The sequence below is a fragment of the Carassius carassius genome, chromosome 1, assembly GCF_963082965.1.
Source record: "Carassius carassius chromosome 1, fCarCar2.1, whole genome shotgun sequence".
NCBI lineage: Eukaryota > Metazoa > Chordata > Actinopteri > Cypriniformes > Cyprinidae > Carassius > Carassius carassius.
This window is the reverse complement of record NC_081755.1, coordinates 6,054,610-6,073,487: the sequence shown is the minus strand read 5'-3', so window position 1 is coordinate 6,073,487 and position 18,878 is coordinate 6,054,610. Positions and strand designations below refer to the sequence as shown.

The 18,878-nt window shown below is 45.0% G+C and overlaps 2 protein-coding genes across 2 annotated transcripts; both read right to left on the bottom strand.

Annotated features, from left to right (window-relative positions):
• Window positions 1–9,013: 9,013 nt before the first annotated feature.
• LOC132104130 (fibroin heavy chain-like) lies at window positions 9,014–11,679 on the bottom strand (the record flags this gene model as incomplete). The annotated part of the gene is made up of 3 exons (XM_059509411.1): window positions 11,559–11,679; window positions 10,240–10,434; window positions 9,014–9,567 (listed from the first exon to the last, which is right to left on the bottom strand). Coding segments are annotated over exons 1-3 (843 nt in total), but the record flags the coding sequence as incomplete, so codon positions are not given.
• A 2,234-nt stretch (window positions 11,680–13,913) lies between these two features.
• LOC132101093 (fibroin heavy chain-like) lies at window positions 13,914–17,831 on the bottom strand (the record flags this gene model as incomplete). Its single annotated transcript, XM_059505849.1, has 6 exons — window positions 17,810–17,831; window positions 16,127–16,255; window positions 15,440–15,532; window positions 14,897–15,343; window positions 14,591–14,686; window positions 13,914–14,194 (listed from the first exon to the last, which is right to left on the bottom strand). Coding segments are annotated over exons 1-6 (1,068 nt in total), but the record flags the coding sequence as incomplete, so codon positions are not given.
• Between the last annotated feature and the right edge of the window lie 1,047 nt (window positions 17,832–18,878).

Below are 18,878 nucleotides of genomic sequence, written 5' to 3'. Positions count from 1 at the left end.
CTAAAATAAAATGGTTATTTTTCTTAAATACTTAATTTCTGTCATAAAAATTTTAAGTAAGATTAGGTTTAAAGTAATTTCACTCGTTGTTTTTTTTTTTTTTTTAATATTTTGGTGGGTCGTGAAATATATTACACTTGTCTAGGTGGGTCGTGGAATGGAAAAGTTTGGGAACCACTGGTCTAGAAAACGTTGGATTTTGGTTGCCATACCTGGCGACTTAATATCAGTATTTAATGTCAGTGTGATGTTGGCTTGAGACGTTGGCTCGACGTTGGATTTTGGTTAGTTAATTCCACAACCTAAAACTAACTACAGATCAACGTCAAATGATGTTTTAATTTGACGTTGCCATTATGACATCTAGAAAACGTTGGATTTTGGTTGCCATACCTGATGACTTAATATCAGTATTTGATGTCAATGTGATGTTGGCTTGAGAAGTTCGCTCGACGTTGGGTTTAGGTTAGGTAATGTTACAACCTAAAAACAAACTAATGATCAAAGTCAAATTACGTTATAATTTGTCGTTGTTTGTACGTTACCATTATGACGTCTTGAAGACGTTGGATTTTGGTTGCCATACCTGACGACTAAATATCAGTATTTGATGTCAATCTAACGTTGGCTTGAGACGTTGGCTCGACGTTGGATTTTAGTTAGTTAATGCCACAACCTAAAATTAACTACAGATCAACATCAAATGATGTTTTAATTTGACGTTGTGTGGACGTTGCCATTATGACGTCTAGAATACGTTGGATTATGGTTGCCATACCTGACGACTAAACATCAGTTTTTGATGTCAATGTGACGTTGGCTTGAGATGTTTGCTCGACGGTGGATTTTGGTTAGTTAATGCCACAACCTAAAACTGACTACAGATCAACGTCAAATGATGTTTTAATTTGACGTTGTTCGGACGTTGCCATTATGACGTCTAGAAAACGTTGGATTTTGGTTGCCATACCTGACGACTTAATATCAGTATTTGATGTCAATGTGATGTTGGCTTGAGACATTGGCTCGACGTTGGGTTTAGGTTAGGTAATGTCACAACCTAAAAACAAACTAATGATCAAAGTCAAATTACGTTATAATTTGACGTTGTTTGTACGTTACCATTATGACGTCTTGAAGACGTTGGATTTTGGTTGCCATACCTGACGACTAAATATCAGTATTTGATGTCAATCTAACGTTGGCTTGAGACGTTGTCTTGATGTTGGATTTTGGTTAATTAATGCCACAACCTAAAACTAACTACAGATCAACATCAAATGATGTTTTAATTTGGATTTTGGTTAGTTCATGCCACAACCTAAAACTAACTACAGATCAACGTCAAATGATGTTTTAATTTGACTTTGCTTGGACGTTGCCATTATGACTTCTAGAAAATGTTGGATTTTGGTTGCCATACCTGATTACTAAATATCAGTATTTGATGTCAATGTGACGTTGGCTTGAGACGTTGGCTCGACGTTGGATTTTAGTCAGTTAATGCCACAATGTAAAACTTAACTACAGATCAACGTCAAATGATGTTTTAATTTGACGTTGTTCGGACGTTGCCATTATGACGTCTAGAAAACGTTGGATTTTGGTTGCCATACCTGACGACTTAATATCAGTATTTGATGTCAATGTGATGTTGGCTTGAGACGTTGACTCGACGTTGGATTTTGGTTAGTTAATGCCACAACCTAAAACTAACTACAGATCAATGTCAAATGATGTTTTAATTTGACGTTGTTTGGACGTTGCCATTATGATGCCTAGAAAACGTTGGATTATGGTTGCCATACCTGACGACTAAACATCAGTTTTTGATGTCAATGTGACGTTGGCTTGAGACGTTGGCTTGACGTTGGATTTTGGTTAGTTAATGCCACAACCTAAAACTGACTACAGATCAACGTCAAATGATGTTTTAATTTGACGTCATGTGGACGTTGCCATTATGACGTCTAGAAAACGTTGGATTTAGGTTGCCATACCTGACGACTAAATATCAGTATTCGATGTCAATGTGACGTTGGCTTGAGACGTTGGCTAGACGTTGGATTTTGGTTACTTTATAGCACAACCTAAAAACAACCAAATATCATCGTCAGCTGATGTTGGTCTTGGACGTCAATTTAACGTTGTCATTAGACGTTGGCTTGACATTGAATTTTGGTTACCTGATGTTGCGACCTAAATCTAATCTAATATTAACGTCATATGACGTTGTGTGCCTGCTGGGCTGATTGAGATCAACTTGTTGGTCAAGTTCATGGCTCTCTCTCCTGACAAGCTGATGTTCAGGAGTGTTAAATAAGGGGACATACAAAGTGTGCAAAGCAGGGGGTCTCCAGTACTGGAATTGAGGACCACCATTCAAAGTATTATTCTGCTTTATTTTGTAAAGCCATCCTGTCCTTAAAACCATCCTAAGGGATGAATTCAAACAGACTTTAGAGGAGAACAACAAAAGGCAAAGTCTCTTAGAACGTACATGGAATTCATTGAGTTACTACTCTGTGTGTGTGTGTGTGTGTGTGTGTGTGTGTTTTCAGCCGGAGCATCCATTATTAACTGAAACTCACTAAAAACAGGCAGCACGCCAACAGGCCCACAGTCAAATTGACAGAATTTGTGCCCTCCAGGGCAGTCTTCATCAGAGGAACATCCTCGATGGAACGGCACGACCGTCAGCCTCGCCGGACAGAAACCATCCACTATAGAGAATTCAAGTGGATCATTAGGAGAGGCCAGGGAGTGCAGTTTCAGCAATTTTAAATCTGGGGTTTCGGAATGGGTTTCAAACCGAAATACAAATTTTATACATATTTGTCTGCTTCAAATCAAAGGGGTTTGAAAACCTAATAATTCATAAACCATGTTAATTACTTCCAAAGACTGAGAGTCACTTATTTCTTCAGGGTGTGTAATGAAATCAACACATCTTTTCACCTGTGGTTCGTCTTTGAATAGCGTGCTCTATGCTCAAGTATCCGAACAGACACGAAAACACAGCAATCAACGAGAAATACACTCGAGCTGTCATCCTCCCAGCCTGTGATCTCTGCCTGTGAGCAAAGAGCAAACCGCACAAAACTAAGACGAATACGTGTTGCTGCAATATCAACCTCTGTAAAAATGGGATTTTAAAGATTCAAGAACAGGTCAATTCCAACCCTTGTCAAAAAATCCTATTGGAATTTCACTTTGTCCTATTGGATCTTACTGGATTCTTAGAATCCTATTGGACATTCTGATAGATTTTAATGGAATTTCACTTTGTCCTATTGGATCTTACTGGATTCTTAGAATCCTATTGGACATTCTGATAGATTTTAATGGAATTTCACTTTGTCCTATTGGATTTTATTTGAATTTTAGAATCCTATTGGACATTCTGATTGATTTTAATGGATTTTCACTTTGTCCTATTGGATTTTATTTTATTTTTAGAGTCCTATTGGACATTCTGATTGATTTTAATGGAATTTAACTGTGTCCTGTAGGATTTCATTTGATGCTTAGAATCCTATTGGACATTGTGTTTTATTTAATGGGATTTAAATTTTTCATGTAGGATCTTTTATTGATTTGTATCATATTGGACATTGTGATTTTTAAATGGAAATTCACTTTGTCTTGTAGGATCTTATTTGATTATGTTAATTACTTTTAAGAGTAACTTTAAATTTTTAGAGCAACACTGTGTGTGTGTGTGTGTGTGTGTGTGTGTGTGTGTGTGTGTGTGTGTGTGTACTTGTAAACAATAAAAATGCAGCCTACATGAATATACACAAATATAAAAACTGAAATCCATTATACAGTAAGGCAAAAATAATAAATATGTTATTTCATAATATCCGAATAAGTTAAAATGTCTTACATGTGACTAAAAATTCATAGAAACACAAACATCTATAATGGTATTGTTGTGACGCTTCCCCTTTAAGAAATCCAAATGTAGTGCGCGTGCAACTGTAGCGCGCATTCTTTAAACAGTAACGGTCAAAGAGGAGAGGACACTGAGAAATCGATTATTAACGTTGTTAAACTTGTCAAAAGTTTATTTAAAGACGCTAAAAGGGAAGAAATAACTATTCTTATCTGGGCTGCATCCTAAACAAACTTTTTTGAGTTAATTAACTATATCTGTTGGTGAGTTGTTGATCTCGTTTTCTGATTAGTACAGGAGTCTGCCATTACATAGCAAAAGCTAAATTGTTTAACAAGTGATATTAATGAAATATTATTGTATGCAGTTTATGATAACATTTAATTGTATAAAACACTGGAGCAGTGAGTACAAAATGCCTGTTCTGCCACTTTGAGCTGTTTTGAATTGTTCTTTACTGTTTTGTTTAGCGCAATTTAATTATTTGTATGGATATTCTTATGGGCTGTTGTCCAGGTCAGGTTTTATGTTCCAGTTAAAAAGTTTGACACATGGGACAGCAATTCTCCTGTGATGTGTGTGTGTGTGTGTGTGTGTGTGTGTGTGTCTAAGTTACATGGAGAAGACATGCATGACAAGAGAATAAGATGACGGCCTTTGTCAGCGAGGACCTGTTACGTTGCCTGGTAAACAATTGACCATATGCACGGAGATCTTTATAACTTCCGCATAAACATAAGCCAGCTCGTAAACTTCCGTTAAAGCTGATTGTGGTGGTTTACATAGGTACAGAAACCTCTCCTGCCTAGTTCTTGTCAGAATTAAAAAAAAAAAAAAAGTGATAGAATCACAAAGTCTCATGACATTTAATAAGAACAAAAATATGTCCCAACACCAACAGTATAAGGGAGAATTATTTAAATACTTAACTAGTTAACTACAAATTAAATTTAAATATTAATGGTTTAACAATTAAATAATGCATTACACATTTTTTTATATTTTTATATTTAGTTTAGTAACTACATTTTTAAAGTTTTATCTTTAACTGTAAAAGCTGCTAAATATATTGTCAACACAGACTTGTTACTGTTGTAGTTTTGCTACTGTGAATTTAGTCTTAATCACTTAATGGACCGCTTTATTTTGACATTGGCTTGTGTTCCGTTATTACTGTCAATCGTAGCAATGAGTCCAGAACAATTTATGAGATTTACCTGCTTAATATTTAACACCCGCGTTTGTCATTCCTGAAATGGTAAATGTGGATGTTTGGTCCTCTTAGATAAACAAATATTTTCTTTAAATTGTGAATATATTTTGTAGAGAAACTGAGCAAAGGTAACTCCCATTATAAAGCACAGTACAATTGACTGGAAATGACTGAGCTGGCTTATCTAAAACCAGGAAGTAATTGTGCATATGTTCAATTGATAGAGCATTAGTGATTGCTCTGGAATATATTTGATACAATGTTTTTTTTAGTTTTTTCTCTCTTTTTACATTACATTTACATTAATTGAGTTACGATATCAAATTCTACATATTGTTTGATGTTTTATTGTTCTTTGTTGTGATTGTATTTGCTATTATTATTGTTACAGTAAAGTGTTATTTTTATATTCAACTTTTGGTTTCCTGTGTACACTTTATATGGTTTTCCTCACTCCTTTCGAGTCTAGAACTGGTCCAGTGAATTTTTACATTGGAGGACACAAGTGCTACATTGTGTGCGTGTGTGTGTGTGTGTGTGTATGTGTATGATCAATCCATTATCAGTGCCTTAGAAATTTTTGCACTAATGCTGTATTGCTGCACAAATCCCCTCTCATGTTGTTTACAATGTTACTAAAGGTTGTGCAACATACAATAAACAATGTCTACATCAGGGTGAGTTTAAGCAAACTGCAAGTACTATTTGTTCATAAAACAAATACAATGGAAAAGTGTACCTTTAGAATAATAATAAAAAAAAAAAAAAGAAAACCCATATAAACAGTCACCCAACTGGATCCCATACAGTTTTCTTATTGGAATCCTTTAGGATTTTTTGACAAGGGAACCCCAATCAAACTCACCTGCCTGTAGCTTTCTAGTGATCTGAAATGCCTTGATTAGCTAGTTCAGGTGTGTTTGATTGGGGTTGGACCAGCTGAATGCTGCGTTCTAGCCATGTCATAAATTAAGCTAGCCTAATTACGAGAGGATGGTACATTTCTATGGCAACACTATCAACTGCAAAATGAATATGCAGTGGTCAGGTGCTACAGCGATCATGCTGTGGTACCAGTAGGTGTGTTTGAATTCATGCAGCGCTTCGCAGACCGAAGCGGTGCGTGCCGTTTCCTCTAATTCTTCTTCTTTTCTTAAAATTACCCAGAACAAAATTTACAACAGTAGTGTACAAGAGTGTGCAAACCATTTATTCAGTAATCAACAACTGTATATTCGTAAAAGTTACAAGTCTTGTTTGCTTTATTATTAACATTGTTCTCCAAGCTGGTGCAGTAGTCCTCAAGTCTCCTGAAGAAAATGGATGAAATTTGGCTTGGACCCTGACCTTGTAGGTGTAATTTTCCCCAAATAATAATAAAAGATGTACAAGAAAAGTTATTACATTCATTTGAACACATACGTATCAAAATGATTTAACTTGAATGTAATATGTTTTCCTTTTCATTACATTTTGCACATCCACCCCAAAAAAAAAATAAACAAAATTACAAAATACATGGATAATATAGACTCCTTTTCCATTGAGCAAACAAGTCGCAGGGATAATCGAGATCCAGATTAAATCTCTAACCCACTTTAGCCGCATGTACCATGAAATAAGATGTTTTGTTTACATTAATGCATTAACTAACAAGAATTAACAGTGAACAATACATTTATTACACAATTGGTTAATCTTTGTTAATGTCAATAAAAATAGGGTGGTTCATTGTTCATGTTAGTTCACAGTACATGAACGTTTACAAAAACAACTTGTGATTTTAATAATGCATAAGTAAACGCTCAAATTAACATGAACCAAGATAAATCAATGCTGTGGAAATATTGTTCATTATTATTTGTTATTTATACATGTAATTAACTAATGTCAACTAATAAACCTCATTGAAGAATGACCGCAGATGAGGCATTAAGTGTATGGCACTACGACCAACTTAACGCTAACAGGTCTTCATCAGAGGAACATCCTCGATGGAACGGCACGACCGTCAGCCTCGCCGGACAGAAACCATCCACTAGAGAATTCAAGTGGATCATTAGGACATTAACACAAATTAACACGATATCGATAATCATTACTTTGAATATCACGTTTATCTCCCAAACCGGTATGTCGCAACAACCCTACCATGAAACATTTTAAATATAGCCTCTTTTACTTTGTTTAAACAGTATATTTTCACAAACACACCAAGCTTTACTTCAATTCTAAATTCACAATAAGCTTTTGACCTGTAACACATGTTATGCTATTCCTAGGTTTATTAGTACAACGGTTTAATCAACGTCTCTTAGAAACATGCTGTCTTATACATATTGCCTCAGCAGAATCACAAGAGCTTATGGAAGTGTTACTTGCGCCCTACAAACTGTTTTCAGCATTCATGAAATGTGTCTAGAGCATCAAATCAGCATAATACAATGATTTCAGACCGGAGTAATGGCTGCAGACTATTCAGCTTTGCCAAGAATACATTTAATACACAAAAAAAATCATGATTTTCTCAGGTAATTATCCAGTACTCAGGGAGAGGAACTTACAGCACTGATGCCAGAGAGCATTTATGTGAGAAAACGGATTTGATAGTGATACCAAACACCAACTCTTCAAACCAAGCAATTATTTTTTTTATTTGAGGAGGTTGTAGTAGTGGTGGTAGAGACAGAAAATCTTTCTAAACTGAGCAAACAGGGAAAACATGCCATTTGAATAAAAGCACTGGAAAAGATCTCCAGAAAGTATTATGCAAAATTCACAGGAACATCTCCCTGACCTCAACATTGACCTTGGGCACATCGCCGACAATTCCCTTGACCGCTTCCCTGTCCTGCACAGCTTCCCTGACCCTGTCCAGTGCCCTGACCAGCTCCGCTTCCCTGTCCAGCACCCTGTCCATAGCCGCTTCCCTGACCAGCTCCACTTCCCTGTCCATAGCTGCTTCCCTGTCCATAGCCGCTACCCTGTCCAGCACCCTGTCCATAGCCGCTGCCCTGTCCAGCTCCACTTCCCTGTCCATAGCCGCTGCCCTGTCCAGCACCCTGTCCAGCTCCGCTGCCCTGTCCAGCACCCTGTCCATAGCCGCTTCCCTGACCAGCTCCGCTTCCCTGACCATAGCCGCTTCCCTGACCATAGCCGCTTCCCTGTCCAGCACCGTGTCCATAGCCGCTGCCCTGTCCATAGCCGCTGCCCTGTCCTGCGCCCTGTCCATAGCCGCTGCCCTGTCCAGCTCCGCTGCCCTGTCCATAGCCTCTGCCCTGTCCAGCTCCGCTGCCCTGTCCATAGCCTCTGCCCTGTCCAGCTCCGCTGCCCTGTCCATAGCCGCTGCCCTGTCCTACGCCTTGACCAGCTCCGCTTCCCTGTCCCGAACCCTGACCAGCTCCGCTTCCCTGACCCGAGCCCTGACCTGCTCCGCTTCCCTGACCCTGTCCGGCTCCCTGACCAGCTCCACTTCCCTGTCCTGCTCCGCTTTCTTGACCCTGTCCTGCACCCTGACCGGCTCCGCTACCCTGTCCAGCACCCTGTCCATAGCCGCTACCCTGTCCAGCTCCGCTTCCCTGTCCATAGCCGCTGCCCTGTCCAGCACCCTGTCCAGCTCCGCTGCCCTGTCCATAGCCGCTGCCCTGTCCAGCACCCTGTCCATAGCCGCTTCCCTGACCAGCTCCGCTTCCCTGTCCAGCACCGTGTCCATAGCCGCTTCCCTGTCCAGCTCCGCTGCCCTGTCCATAGCCGCGGCCCTGTCCTGCGCCCTGTCCATAGCCGCTGCCCTGACCAGCTCCGCTTCCCTGTCCATAGCCGCTACCCTGTCCAGCTCCGCTTCCCTGTCCATAGCCGCTACCCTGTCCAGCTCCGCTTCCCTGTCCATAGCCGCTGCCCTGTCCTGCACCCTGTCCATAGCCGCTGCCCTGACCAGCTCCGCTTCCCTGTCCATAGCCGCTGCCCTGTCCAGCTCCGCTGCCCTGTCCATAGCCGCTGCCCTGTCCTACACCTTGACCAGCTCCGCTTCCCTGTCCCGAACCCTGACCAGCTCCGCTTCCCTGACCCGAGCCCTGACCAGCTCCGCTTCCCTGACCCGAGCCCTGACCAGCTCCGCTTCCCTGACCCGAGCCCTGACCTGCTCCGCTTCCCTGACCCTGTCCGGCGCCGCTTCCCTGTCCGGCGCCGCTGCCCTGTCCATAGCCGCTGCCCTGTCCTACGCCTTGACCAGCTCCGCTTCCCTGACCCGAGCCCTGACCAGCTCCGCTTCCCTGACCCGAGCCCTGACCAGCTCCACTTCCCTGTCCTGAGCCCTGACCAGCTCCGCTTCCCTGACCCTGTCCGGCTCCCTGACCAGCTCCACTTCCCTGTCCTGCTCCGCTTCCTTGACCCTGTCCTACACCCTGACCGGCTCCGCTTCCCTGTCCTGAGCCCTGACCGGCTCCGCTTCCCTGTCCATCTCCCTGACCAGCTCCGCTTCCCTGACCGGCTCCCTGACCAGCTCCGCTTCCCTGACCCTGACCGGCTCCCTGACCAGCTCCGCTTCCCTGACCCTGCCCGGCTCCCTGACCAGCTCCGCTTCCCTGACCCTGTCCGCCTCCCTGACCAGCTCCGCTTCCCTGACCCTGTCCGGCTCCGCTTCCTTGACCCTGTCCTGCACCTTGACTGGCTCCGCTTCCCTGTCCTGAGCCCTGACCAGCTCCGCTTCCCTGACCATGTCCGGCTCCCTGACCAGCTCCGCTTCCCTGACCAGCTCCCTGACCAGCTCCGCTTCCCTGTCCGGCGCCGCTTCCTTGACCCTGTCCTGCACCCTGACCAGCTCCACTTCCCTGTCCTGCGCCACTTCCCTGTCCGGCTCCCTGACCAGCTCCGCTTTCCTGTCCTGCGCCGCTTCCCTGACCCTGTCCTGCACCCTGACCTGCTCCGTTTCCCTGTCCAGCTCCGCTTCCCTGTCCTGCTCCGCTTCCTTGACCCTGTCCTGCTCCCTGACCAGCTCCGCTTCCCTGTCCGGCGCCCTGACCAGCTCCGCTTCCCTGTCCTGCTCTGCTTCCCTGTCCGGTGCCGCTTCCCTGACCTGCGCCCTGACCAGCTCCGCTTCCCTGTTCTGCACCACTTCCCTGTCCTGCACCACTTCCCTGTCCGGCGCCCTGACCAGCTCCGCTTCCCTGGCAACTTGCTTGACCTCTTCCCTGACCACGTGGTTCACTGCATGCAAAGCCACCGGTGGTTGGGCAACATTTCTGCATGGCAGGACACTGGCCATCATGGAAACAGCTTTTAGCACACAGTGGAATCATCTCCGGTATGGGACACTGACCCGGCTTCACTGCGTGAACACAGATAGTCAGCTTTAGTTTGTGCATATAGACCAGGAATCCACAAATCTGGACCTCGAGATCCGCATTACTGCAGAGTTAAGGTCCAACCCTAATCAAACACACTTGGGCATGCTAATCAGTGTCAATCAATGTCTTTGGGATCATTAGAAAAGTCACAGGCAGGCGACTTTGATAAGGGTTGGAGCTAACTTCTGCAGTGCATTGGACCTCCAGGGCAAGATTTGAGGAACCCTGATATAGACAGTATGCCACTTCGATATAAAACAAAACATTCAAAGCATGAATAACAAGTTTTATCTACAGAAAGAATTATATTCCAAGTCAGTGGTTCTCAATTCCAGTCCTGGGGGACCCCTCGCTTTGCACATTTTGCAGGTCTCCCTTATTTAACACACCTGATTGAGATCAACTTGTTGGTCCAGTTCATGCCTCTCTCTCCTGACAAGCTGATGTTCAGGGGTGTTAAATAAGGGGACATACAAAGTGTGCAAAGCAGGGGGTCTCCAGTACTGGAATTGAGGACCACCATTCAAAGTATTATTCTGCTTTATTTTGTAAAGCCATCCTGTCCTTAAAACCATCCTAAGAGATGAATTTAAACAGACTTTAGAGGAGAACAACAAAAGGCAAAGTCTCTTAGAACGTATATGGAATTCATTGAGTTACTACTCTGTGTGTGTGTGTGTGTGTGTGTGTGTGTGTGTGTGTTTTCAGCCGGAGCATCCATTATTAACTGAAACTCACTGAAAACAGGCAGCACGCAAACAGGCCCACAGTCAAATTGACAGCATTTGTGCCCTCCAGGGCACTCTTCATCAGAGGAACAGCCTCGATGGAACGGCACGACCGTCAGCCTCGCCGGACAGAAACCATCCACTATAGAGAATTCAAGTGGATCATTAGGAGAGGCCAGGGAGTGCGGTTTCAGCAATTTTAAATCTGGGGTTTCGGAATGGGTCTCAAACCGAAACACAAATTTTATACATATTTGTCTGCTTCAAATCAAAGGAGTTTGAAAACCTAATAATTCATAAACCATGTTAATTACTTCCAAAGACTGAGAGTCACTTATTTCTTCAGGGTGTGTAATGAAATCAACAGATCTTTTCACCTGTGGTTCGTCTTTGAATAGCGTGCGCTATGCTCAAGTATCCGAACAGACACGAAAAAACAGCAATCAACGAGAAATACACTCGAGCTGTCATCCTCCCAGCCTGTGATCTCTGCCTGTGAGCAAAGAGCAAACCGCACAAAACTAAGACGAACACGTGTTGCTGCAATATCAACCTCTGTAAAAATGGGATTGTAAAGATTCAAGAACAGGTCAATTCCAACCCCAATCAAACTCACCTGCCTGTAGCTTTCTAGTGATCTGAAATGCCTTGATTAGCTAGTTCAGGTGTGTTTGATTGGGGTTGGACCAGCTGAATGCTGCGTTCTAGCCATGTCACAAATTAAGCTAGCCTAATTACGAGAGGATGGTGCATTTCTATGGCAACACTATCAACTGCAAAATGAATATGCAGTGGTCAGGTGCTACAGCGATCATGCTGTGGTACCAGTAGGTGTGTTTGAATTCATGCAGCGCTGCGCAGACTGAAGCGGTGCGTGCCGTTTCCTCTAATTCTTCTTCTTTTCTTAAAATTACCCAGAACAAAATTTACAACAGTAGAGTACAAGAGTGTGCAAACCATTTAGTCAGTAATCAACAACTGTATATTCGTAAAAGTTACAAGTCTTGTTTGCTTTATTATTAACATTGTTCTCCAAACTGGTGCAGTAGTCCTCAAGTCTCCTGAAGAAAATGGATGAAATTTGGCTTTGACCCTGACCTTGTAGGTGTAATTTTCCCCAAATAATAAAAAAAGATGTACAAGAAAAGTTATTACATTCATTTGAACACATACGTATCAAAATGATTTAACTTGAATGTAATATGTTTTCCTTTTCATTACATTTTGCACATCCACCCCAAAAAAAAAATAAACAAAATTACAAAATACATGGATAATATAGACTCCTTTTCCATTGAGCAAACAAGTCGCAGGGATAATCGAGATCCAGATTAAATCTCTAACCCACTTTAGCCGCATGTACCATGAAATAAGATGTTTTGTTTACATTAATGCATTAACTAACAAGAATTAACAGTGAACAATACATTTATTACACAATTGGTTAATCTTTGTTAATGTCAATAAAAATAGGGTGGTTCATTGTTCATGTTAGTTCACAGTACATGAACGTTTACAAAAACAACTTGTGATTTTAATAATGCATAAGTAAACGCTCAAATTAACATGAACCAAGATAAATCAATGCTGTGGAAATATTGTTCATTATTATTTGTTATTTATACATGTAATTAACTAATGTCAACTAATAAACCTCATTGAAGAATGACCGCAGATGAGGCATTAAGTGTATGGCACTACGACCAACTTAACGCTAACAGGTCTTCATCAGAGGAACATCCTCGATGGAACGGCACGACCGTCAGCCTCGCCGGACAGAAACCATCCACTAGAGAATTCAAGTGGATCATTAGGACATTAACACAAATTAACACGATATCGATAATCATTACTTTGAATATCACGTTTATCTCCCAAACCGGTATGTCGCAACAACCCTACCATGAAACATTTTAAATATAGCCTCTTTTACTTTGTTTAAACAGTATATTTTCACAAACACACCAAGCTTTACTTCAATTCTAAATTCACAATAAGCTTTTGACCTGTAACACATGTTATGCTATTCCTAGGTTTATTAGTACAACGGTTTAAGAATCAACGTCTCTTAGAAACATGCTGTCTTGAACATATTGCCTCAGCAGAATCACAAGAGCTTATGGAAGTGTTACTTGCGCCCTACAAACGGTTTTCAGCATTCATGAAATGTGTCTAGAGCATCAAATCAGCATAATACAATGATTTCAGACCGGAGTAATGGCTGCAGACTATTCAGCTTTGCCAAGAATAAATTTAATACACAAAAAAAAAATCATTATTTTCTCAGGTAATTATCCAGTACTCAGGGAGAGGAACTTACAGCACTGATGCCAGAGAGCATTTATGTGAGAAAACGGCCAAGTGATACCAAACACCAACTCTTGAAACCAAGCAATTATTTTTTTATTTGAGGAGGTTGTAGTAGTGGTGGTAGAGACAGAAAATCTTTCTAAACTGAGCAAACAGGGAAAACATGCCATTTGAATAAAAGCACTGGAAAAGATCTCCAGAAAGTATTATGCAAAATTCCCAGAAACATCTCCCTGACCTCAACATTGACCATGGCCACATCGCCGACAATTCCCTTGACCGCTTCCCTGTCCTGCACAGCTTCCCTGACCCTGTCCAGCGCCCTGACCAGCTCCGCTTCCCTGTCCAGCACCCTGTCCATAGCCGCTTCCCTGACCAGCTCCACTTCCCTGTCCATAGCCGCTACCCTGTCCATAGCCGCTACCCTGTCCAGCACCCTGTCCATAGCCGCTACCCTGTCCAGCTCCGCTGCCCTGTCCATAGCCGCTGCCCTGTCCAGCACCCTGTCCAGCTCCGCTGCCCTGTCCATAGCCGCTGCCCTGTCCAGCACCCTGTCCAGCTCCGCTGCCCTGTCCATAGCCGCTGCCCTGTCCAGCACCCAGTCCATAGCCGCTTCCCTGTCCATAGCCGCTACCCTGTCCAGCACCCTGTCCATAGCCGCTACCCTGTCCAGCTCCGCTGCCCTGTCCAGCACCCTGTCCAGCTCCGCTTCCCTGTCCATAGCCGCTTCCCTGTCCAGCACCGCTTCCCTGTCCAGCACCGCTTCCCTGTCCAGCACCGTGTCCATAGCCGCTTCCCTGTCCAGCTCCGCTGCCCTGTCCAGCTCCGCTGCCCTGTCCATAGCCGCTGCCCTGACCAGCTCCGCTGCCCTGACCAGCTCCGCTGCCCTGTCCATAGCCGCTGCCCTGACCAGCTCCGCTGCCCTGTCCATAGCCGCTGCCCTGACCAGCTCCGCTGCCCTGTCCATAGCCGCTGCCCTGACCAGCTCCGCTGCCCTGTCCATAGCCGCTGCCCTGACCAGCTCCGCTTCCCTGTCCATAGCCGCTGCCCTGACCAGCTCCGCTTCCCTGTCCATAGCCGCTGCCCTGACCAGCTCCGCTTCCCTGTCCATAGCCGCTACCCTGTCCAGCTCCGCTTCCCTGTCCATAGCCGCTGCCCTGTCCTGCACCCTGTCCATAGCCGCTGCCCTGACCAGCTCCGCTTCCCTGTACATAGCCGCTGCCCTGTCCAGCTCCGCTGCCCTGTCCAGCTCCGCTGCCCTGTCCATAGCCGCTGCCCTGACCAGCTCCGCTTCCCTGTCCATAGCCGCTGCCCTGTCCATAGCCGCTGCCCTGTCCATAGCCGCTGCCCTGTCCTACACCTTGACCAGCTCCGCTTCCCTGTCCCGAACCCTGACCAGCTCCGCTTCCCTGACCCGAGCCCTGACCAGCTCCGCTTCCCTGACCCGAGCCCTGACCTGCTCCGCTTGCCTGACCCGAGCCCTGACCGGCGCCGCTTCCCTGACCGGCGCCGCTGCCCTGACCGGCGCCGCTGCCCTGTCCATAGCCGCTGCCCTGTCCATAGCCGCTGCCCTGTCCATAGCCGCTGCCCTGTCCATAGCCGCTGCCCTGTCCAGCGCCGCTGCCCTGTCCATAGCCGCTGCCCTGTCCATAGCCGCTGCCCTGTCCTACGCCTTGACCAGCTCCGCTTCCCTGTCCTGAACCCTGACCAGCTCCGCTTCCCTGACCCGAGCCCTGACCAGCTCCGCTTCCCTGACCCGAGCCCTGACCAGCTCCACTTCCCTGTCCTGAGCCCTGACCAGCTCCGCTTCCCTGACCCTGTCCGGCTCCCTGACCAGCTCCACTTCCCTGTCCTGCTCCGCTTCCTTGACCCTGTCCTACACCCTGACCGGCTCCGCTTCCCTGTCCTGAGCCCTGACCGGCTCCGCTTCCCTGACCGGCTCCCTGACCAGCTCCGCTTCCCTGACCGGCTCCCTGACCAGCTCCGCTTCCCTGACCCTGTCCGGCTCCCTGACCAGCTCCGCTTCCCTGACCCTGTCCGCCTCCCTGACCAGCTCCGCTTCCCTGACCCTGTCCGGCTCCGCTTCCTTGACCCTGTCCTGCACCCTGACCAGCTCCGCTTCCCTGTCCTGAGCCCTGACCAGCTCCGCTTCCCTGACCATGTCCGGCTCCCTGACCAGCTCCGCTTCCCTGACCAGCTCCCTGACCAGCTCCGCTTCCCTGTCCGGCGCCGCTTCCTTGACCCTGTCCTGCACCCTGACCGGCTCCACTTCCCTGTCCTGCGCCACTTCCCTGTCCGGCTCCCTGACCAGCTCCGCTTTCCTGTCCTGCACCCTGACCTGCTCCGTTTCCCTCTCCAGCTCCGCTTCCCTGTCCTGCTCCGCTTCCTTGACCCTGTCCTGCTCCCTGACCAGCTCCACTTCCCTGTCCGGCGCCCTGACCAGCTCCGCTTCCCTGTCCGGTGCCGCTTCCCTGACCTGCGCCCTGACCAGCTCCGCTTCCCTGTTCTGCACCGCTTCCCTGTCCTGCACCACTTCCCTGTCCTGCACCACTTCCCTGTCCTGCACCACTTCCCTGTCCGGCGCCCTGACCAGCTCCGCTTCCCTGGCAACTTGCTTGACCTCTTCCCTGACCACGTGGTTCACTGCATGCAAAGCCACCGGTGGTTGGGCAACATTTCTGCATGGCAGGACACTGGCCATCATGGAAACAGCTTTTAGCACACAGTGGAATCATCTCCGGTATGGGACACTGACCCGGCTTCACTGCGTGAACACAGATAGTCAGCTTTAGTTTGTGCATATAGACCAGGAATCCACAAATCTGGACCTCGAGATCCGCATTACTGCAGAGTTAAGGTCCAACCCTAATCAAACACACTTGGGCATGCTAATCAGTGTCAATCAATGTCTTTGGGATCATTAGAAAAGTCACAGGCAGGCGACTTTGATAAGGGTTGGAGCTAACTTCTGCAGTGCATTGGACCTCCAGGGCAAGATTTGAGGAACCCTGATATAGACAGTATGCCACTTCGATATAAAACAAAACATTCAAAGCATGAATAACAAGTTTTATCTACAGAAAGAATTATATTCCAAGTCAGTGGTTCTCAATTCCAGTCCTGGGGGACCCCTCGCTTTGCACATTTTGCAGGTCTCCCTTATTTAACACACCTGATTGAGATCAACTTGTTGGTCCAGTTCATGGCTCTCTCTCCTGACAAGCTGATGTTCAGGGGTGTTAAATAAGGGGACATACAAAGTGTGCAAAGCAGGGGGTCTCCAGTACTGGAATTGAGGACCACCATTCAAAGTATTATTCTGCTTTATTTTGTAAAGCCATCCTGTCCTTAAAACCATCCTAAGGGATGAATTTAAACAGACTTTAGAGGAGAACAACAAAAGGCAAAGTCTCTTAGAACGTACATGGAATTCATTGAGTTACTACTCTGTGTGTGTGTGTGTGTGTTTTCAGCCGGAGCATCCATTATTAACTGAAACTCACTGAAAACAGGCAGCACGCAAACAGGCCCACAGTCAAATTGACAGCATTTGTGCCCTCCAGGGCAGTCTTCATCAGAGGAACATCCTCGATGGAACGGCACGACCGTCAGCCTCGCCGGACAGAAACCATCCACTATAGAGAATTCAAGTGGATCATTAGGAGAGGCCAGGGAGTGCGGTTTCAGCAATTTTAAATCTGGGGTTTCGGAATGGGTCTCAAACCGAAACACAAATTTTATACATATTTGTCTGCTTCAAATCAAAGGAGTTTGAAAACCTAATAATTCATAAACCATGTTAATTACTTCCAAAGACTGAGAGTCACTTATTTCTTCAGGGTGTGTAATGAAATCAACAGATCTTTTCACCTGTGGTTCGTCTTTGAATAGCGTGCGCTATGCTCAAGTATCCGAACAGACACGAAAAAACAGCAATCAACGAGAAATACACTCGAGCTGTCATCCTCCCAGCCTGTGATCTCTGCCTGTGAGCAAAGAGCAAACCGCACAAAACTAAGACGAACACGTGTTGCTGCAATATCAACCTCTGTAAAAATGGGATTGTAAAGATTCAAGAACAGGTCAATTCCAACCCCAATCAAACTCACCTGCCTGTAGCTTTCTAGTGATCTGAAATGCCTTGATTAGCTAGTTCAGGTGTGTTTGATTGGGGTTGGACCAGCTGAATGCTGCGTTCTAGCCATGTCACAAATTAAGCTAGCCTAATTACGAGAGGATGGTGCATTTCTATGGCAACACTATCAACTGCAAAATGAATATGCAGTGGTCAGGTGCTACAGCGATCATGCTGTGGTACCAGTAGGTGTGTTTGAATTCATGCAGCGCTGCGCAGACCGAAGCGGTGCGTGCCGTTTCCTCTAATTCTTCTTCTTTTCTTAAAATTACCCAGAACAAAATTTACAACAGTAGTGTACAAGAGTGTGCAAACCATTTATTCAGTAATCAACAACTGTATATTCGTAAAAGTTACAAGTCTTGTTTGCTTTATTATTAACATTGTTCTCCAAACTGGTGCAGTAGTCCTCAAGTCTCCTGAAGAAAATGGATGAAATTTGGCTTTGACCCTGACCTTGTAGGTGTAATTTTCCCCAAATAATAAAAAAAGATACAAGAAAAGAAAAGTTATTACATTCATTTGAACACATACGTATCAAAATGATTTAACTTGAATGTAATATGTTTTCCTTTTCATTACATTTTGCACATCCACCCCCAAAAAAAATCTCATTGAAGAATGACCTCATTGAAGAATGACCGCAGATGAGGCATTAAGTGTATGGCACTACGACCAACTTAACGCTAACAGGCCCACAGTCAAATTGACAGCATTTGTGCCCTCCAGGGCAGTCTTCATCAGAGGAACATCTTTGATGGAACGGCACGACCGTCAGCCTCGCCGGACAGAAACCATCCACTAGAGAATTCAAGTGGATCATTAGGACATTAACACAAATTAACACGATATCGATAATCATTACTTTGAATATCACGTTTATCTCCCAAACCGGTATGTCGCAACAACCCTACCATGAAACATTTTAAATATAGCCTCTTTTACTTTGTTTAAACAGTATATTTTCACAAACACACCAAGCTTTACTTCAATTCTAAATTCACAATAAGCTTTTGACCTGTAACACATGTTATGCTATTCCTAGGTTTATTAGTACAACGGTTTAAGAATCAACGTCTCTTAGAAACATGCTGTCTTGAACATATTGCCTCAGCAGAATCACAAGAGCTTATGGAAGTGTTACTTGCGCCCTACAAACGGTTTTCAGCATTCATGAAATGTGTCTAGAGCATCAAATCAGCATAATACAATGATTTCAGACCGGAGTAATGGCTGCAGACTATTCAGCTTT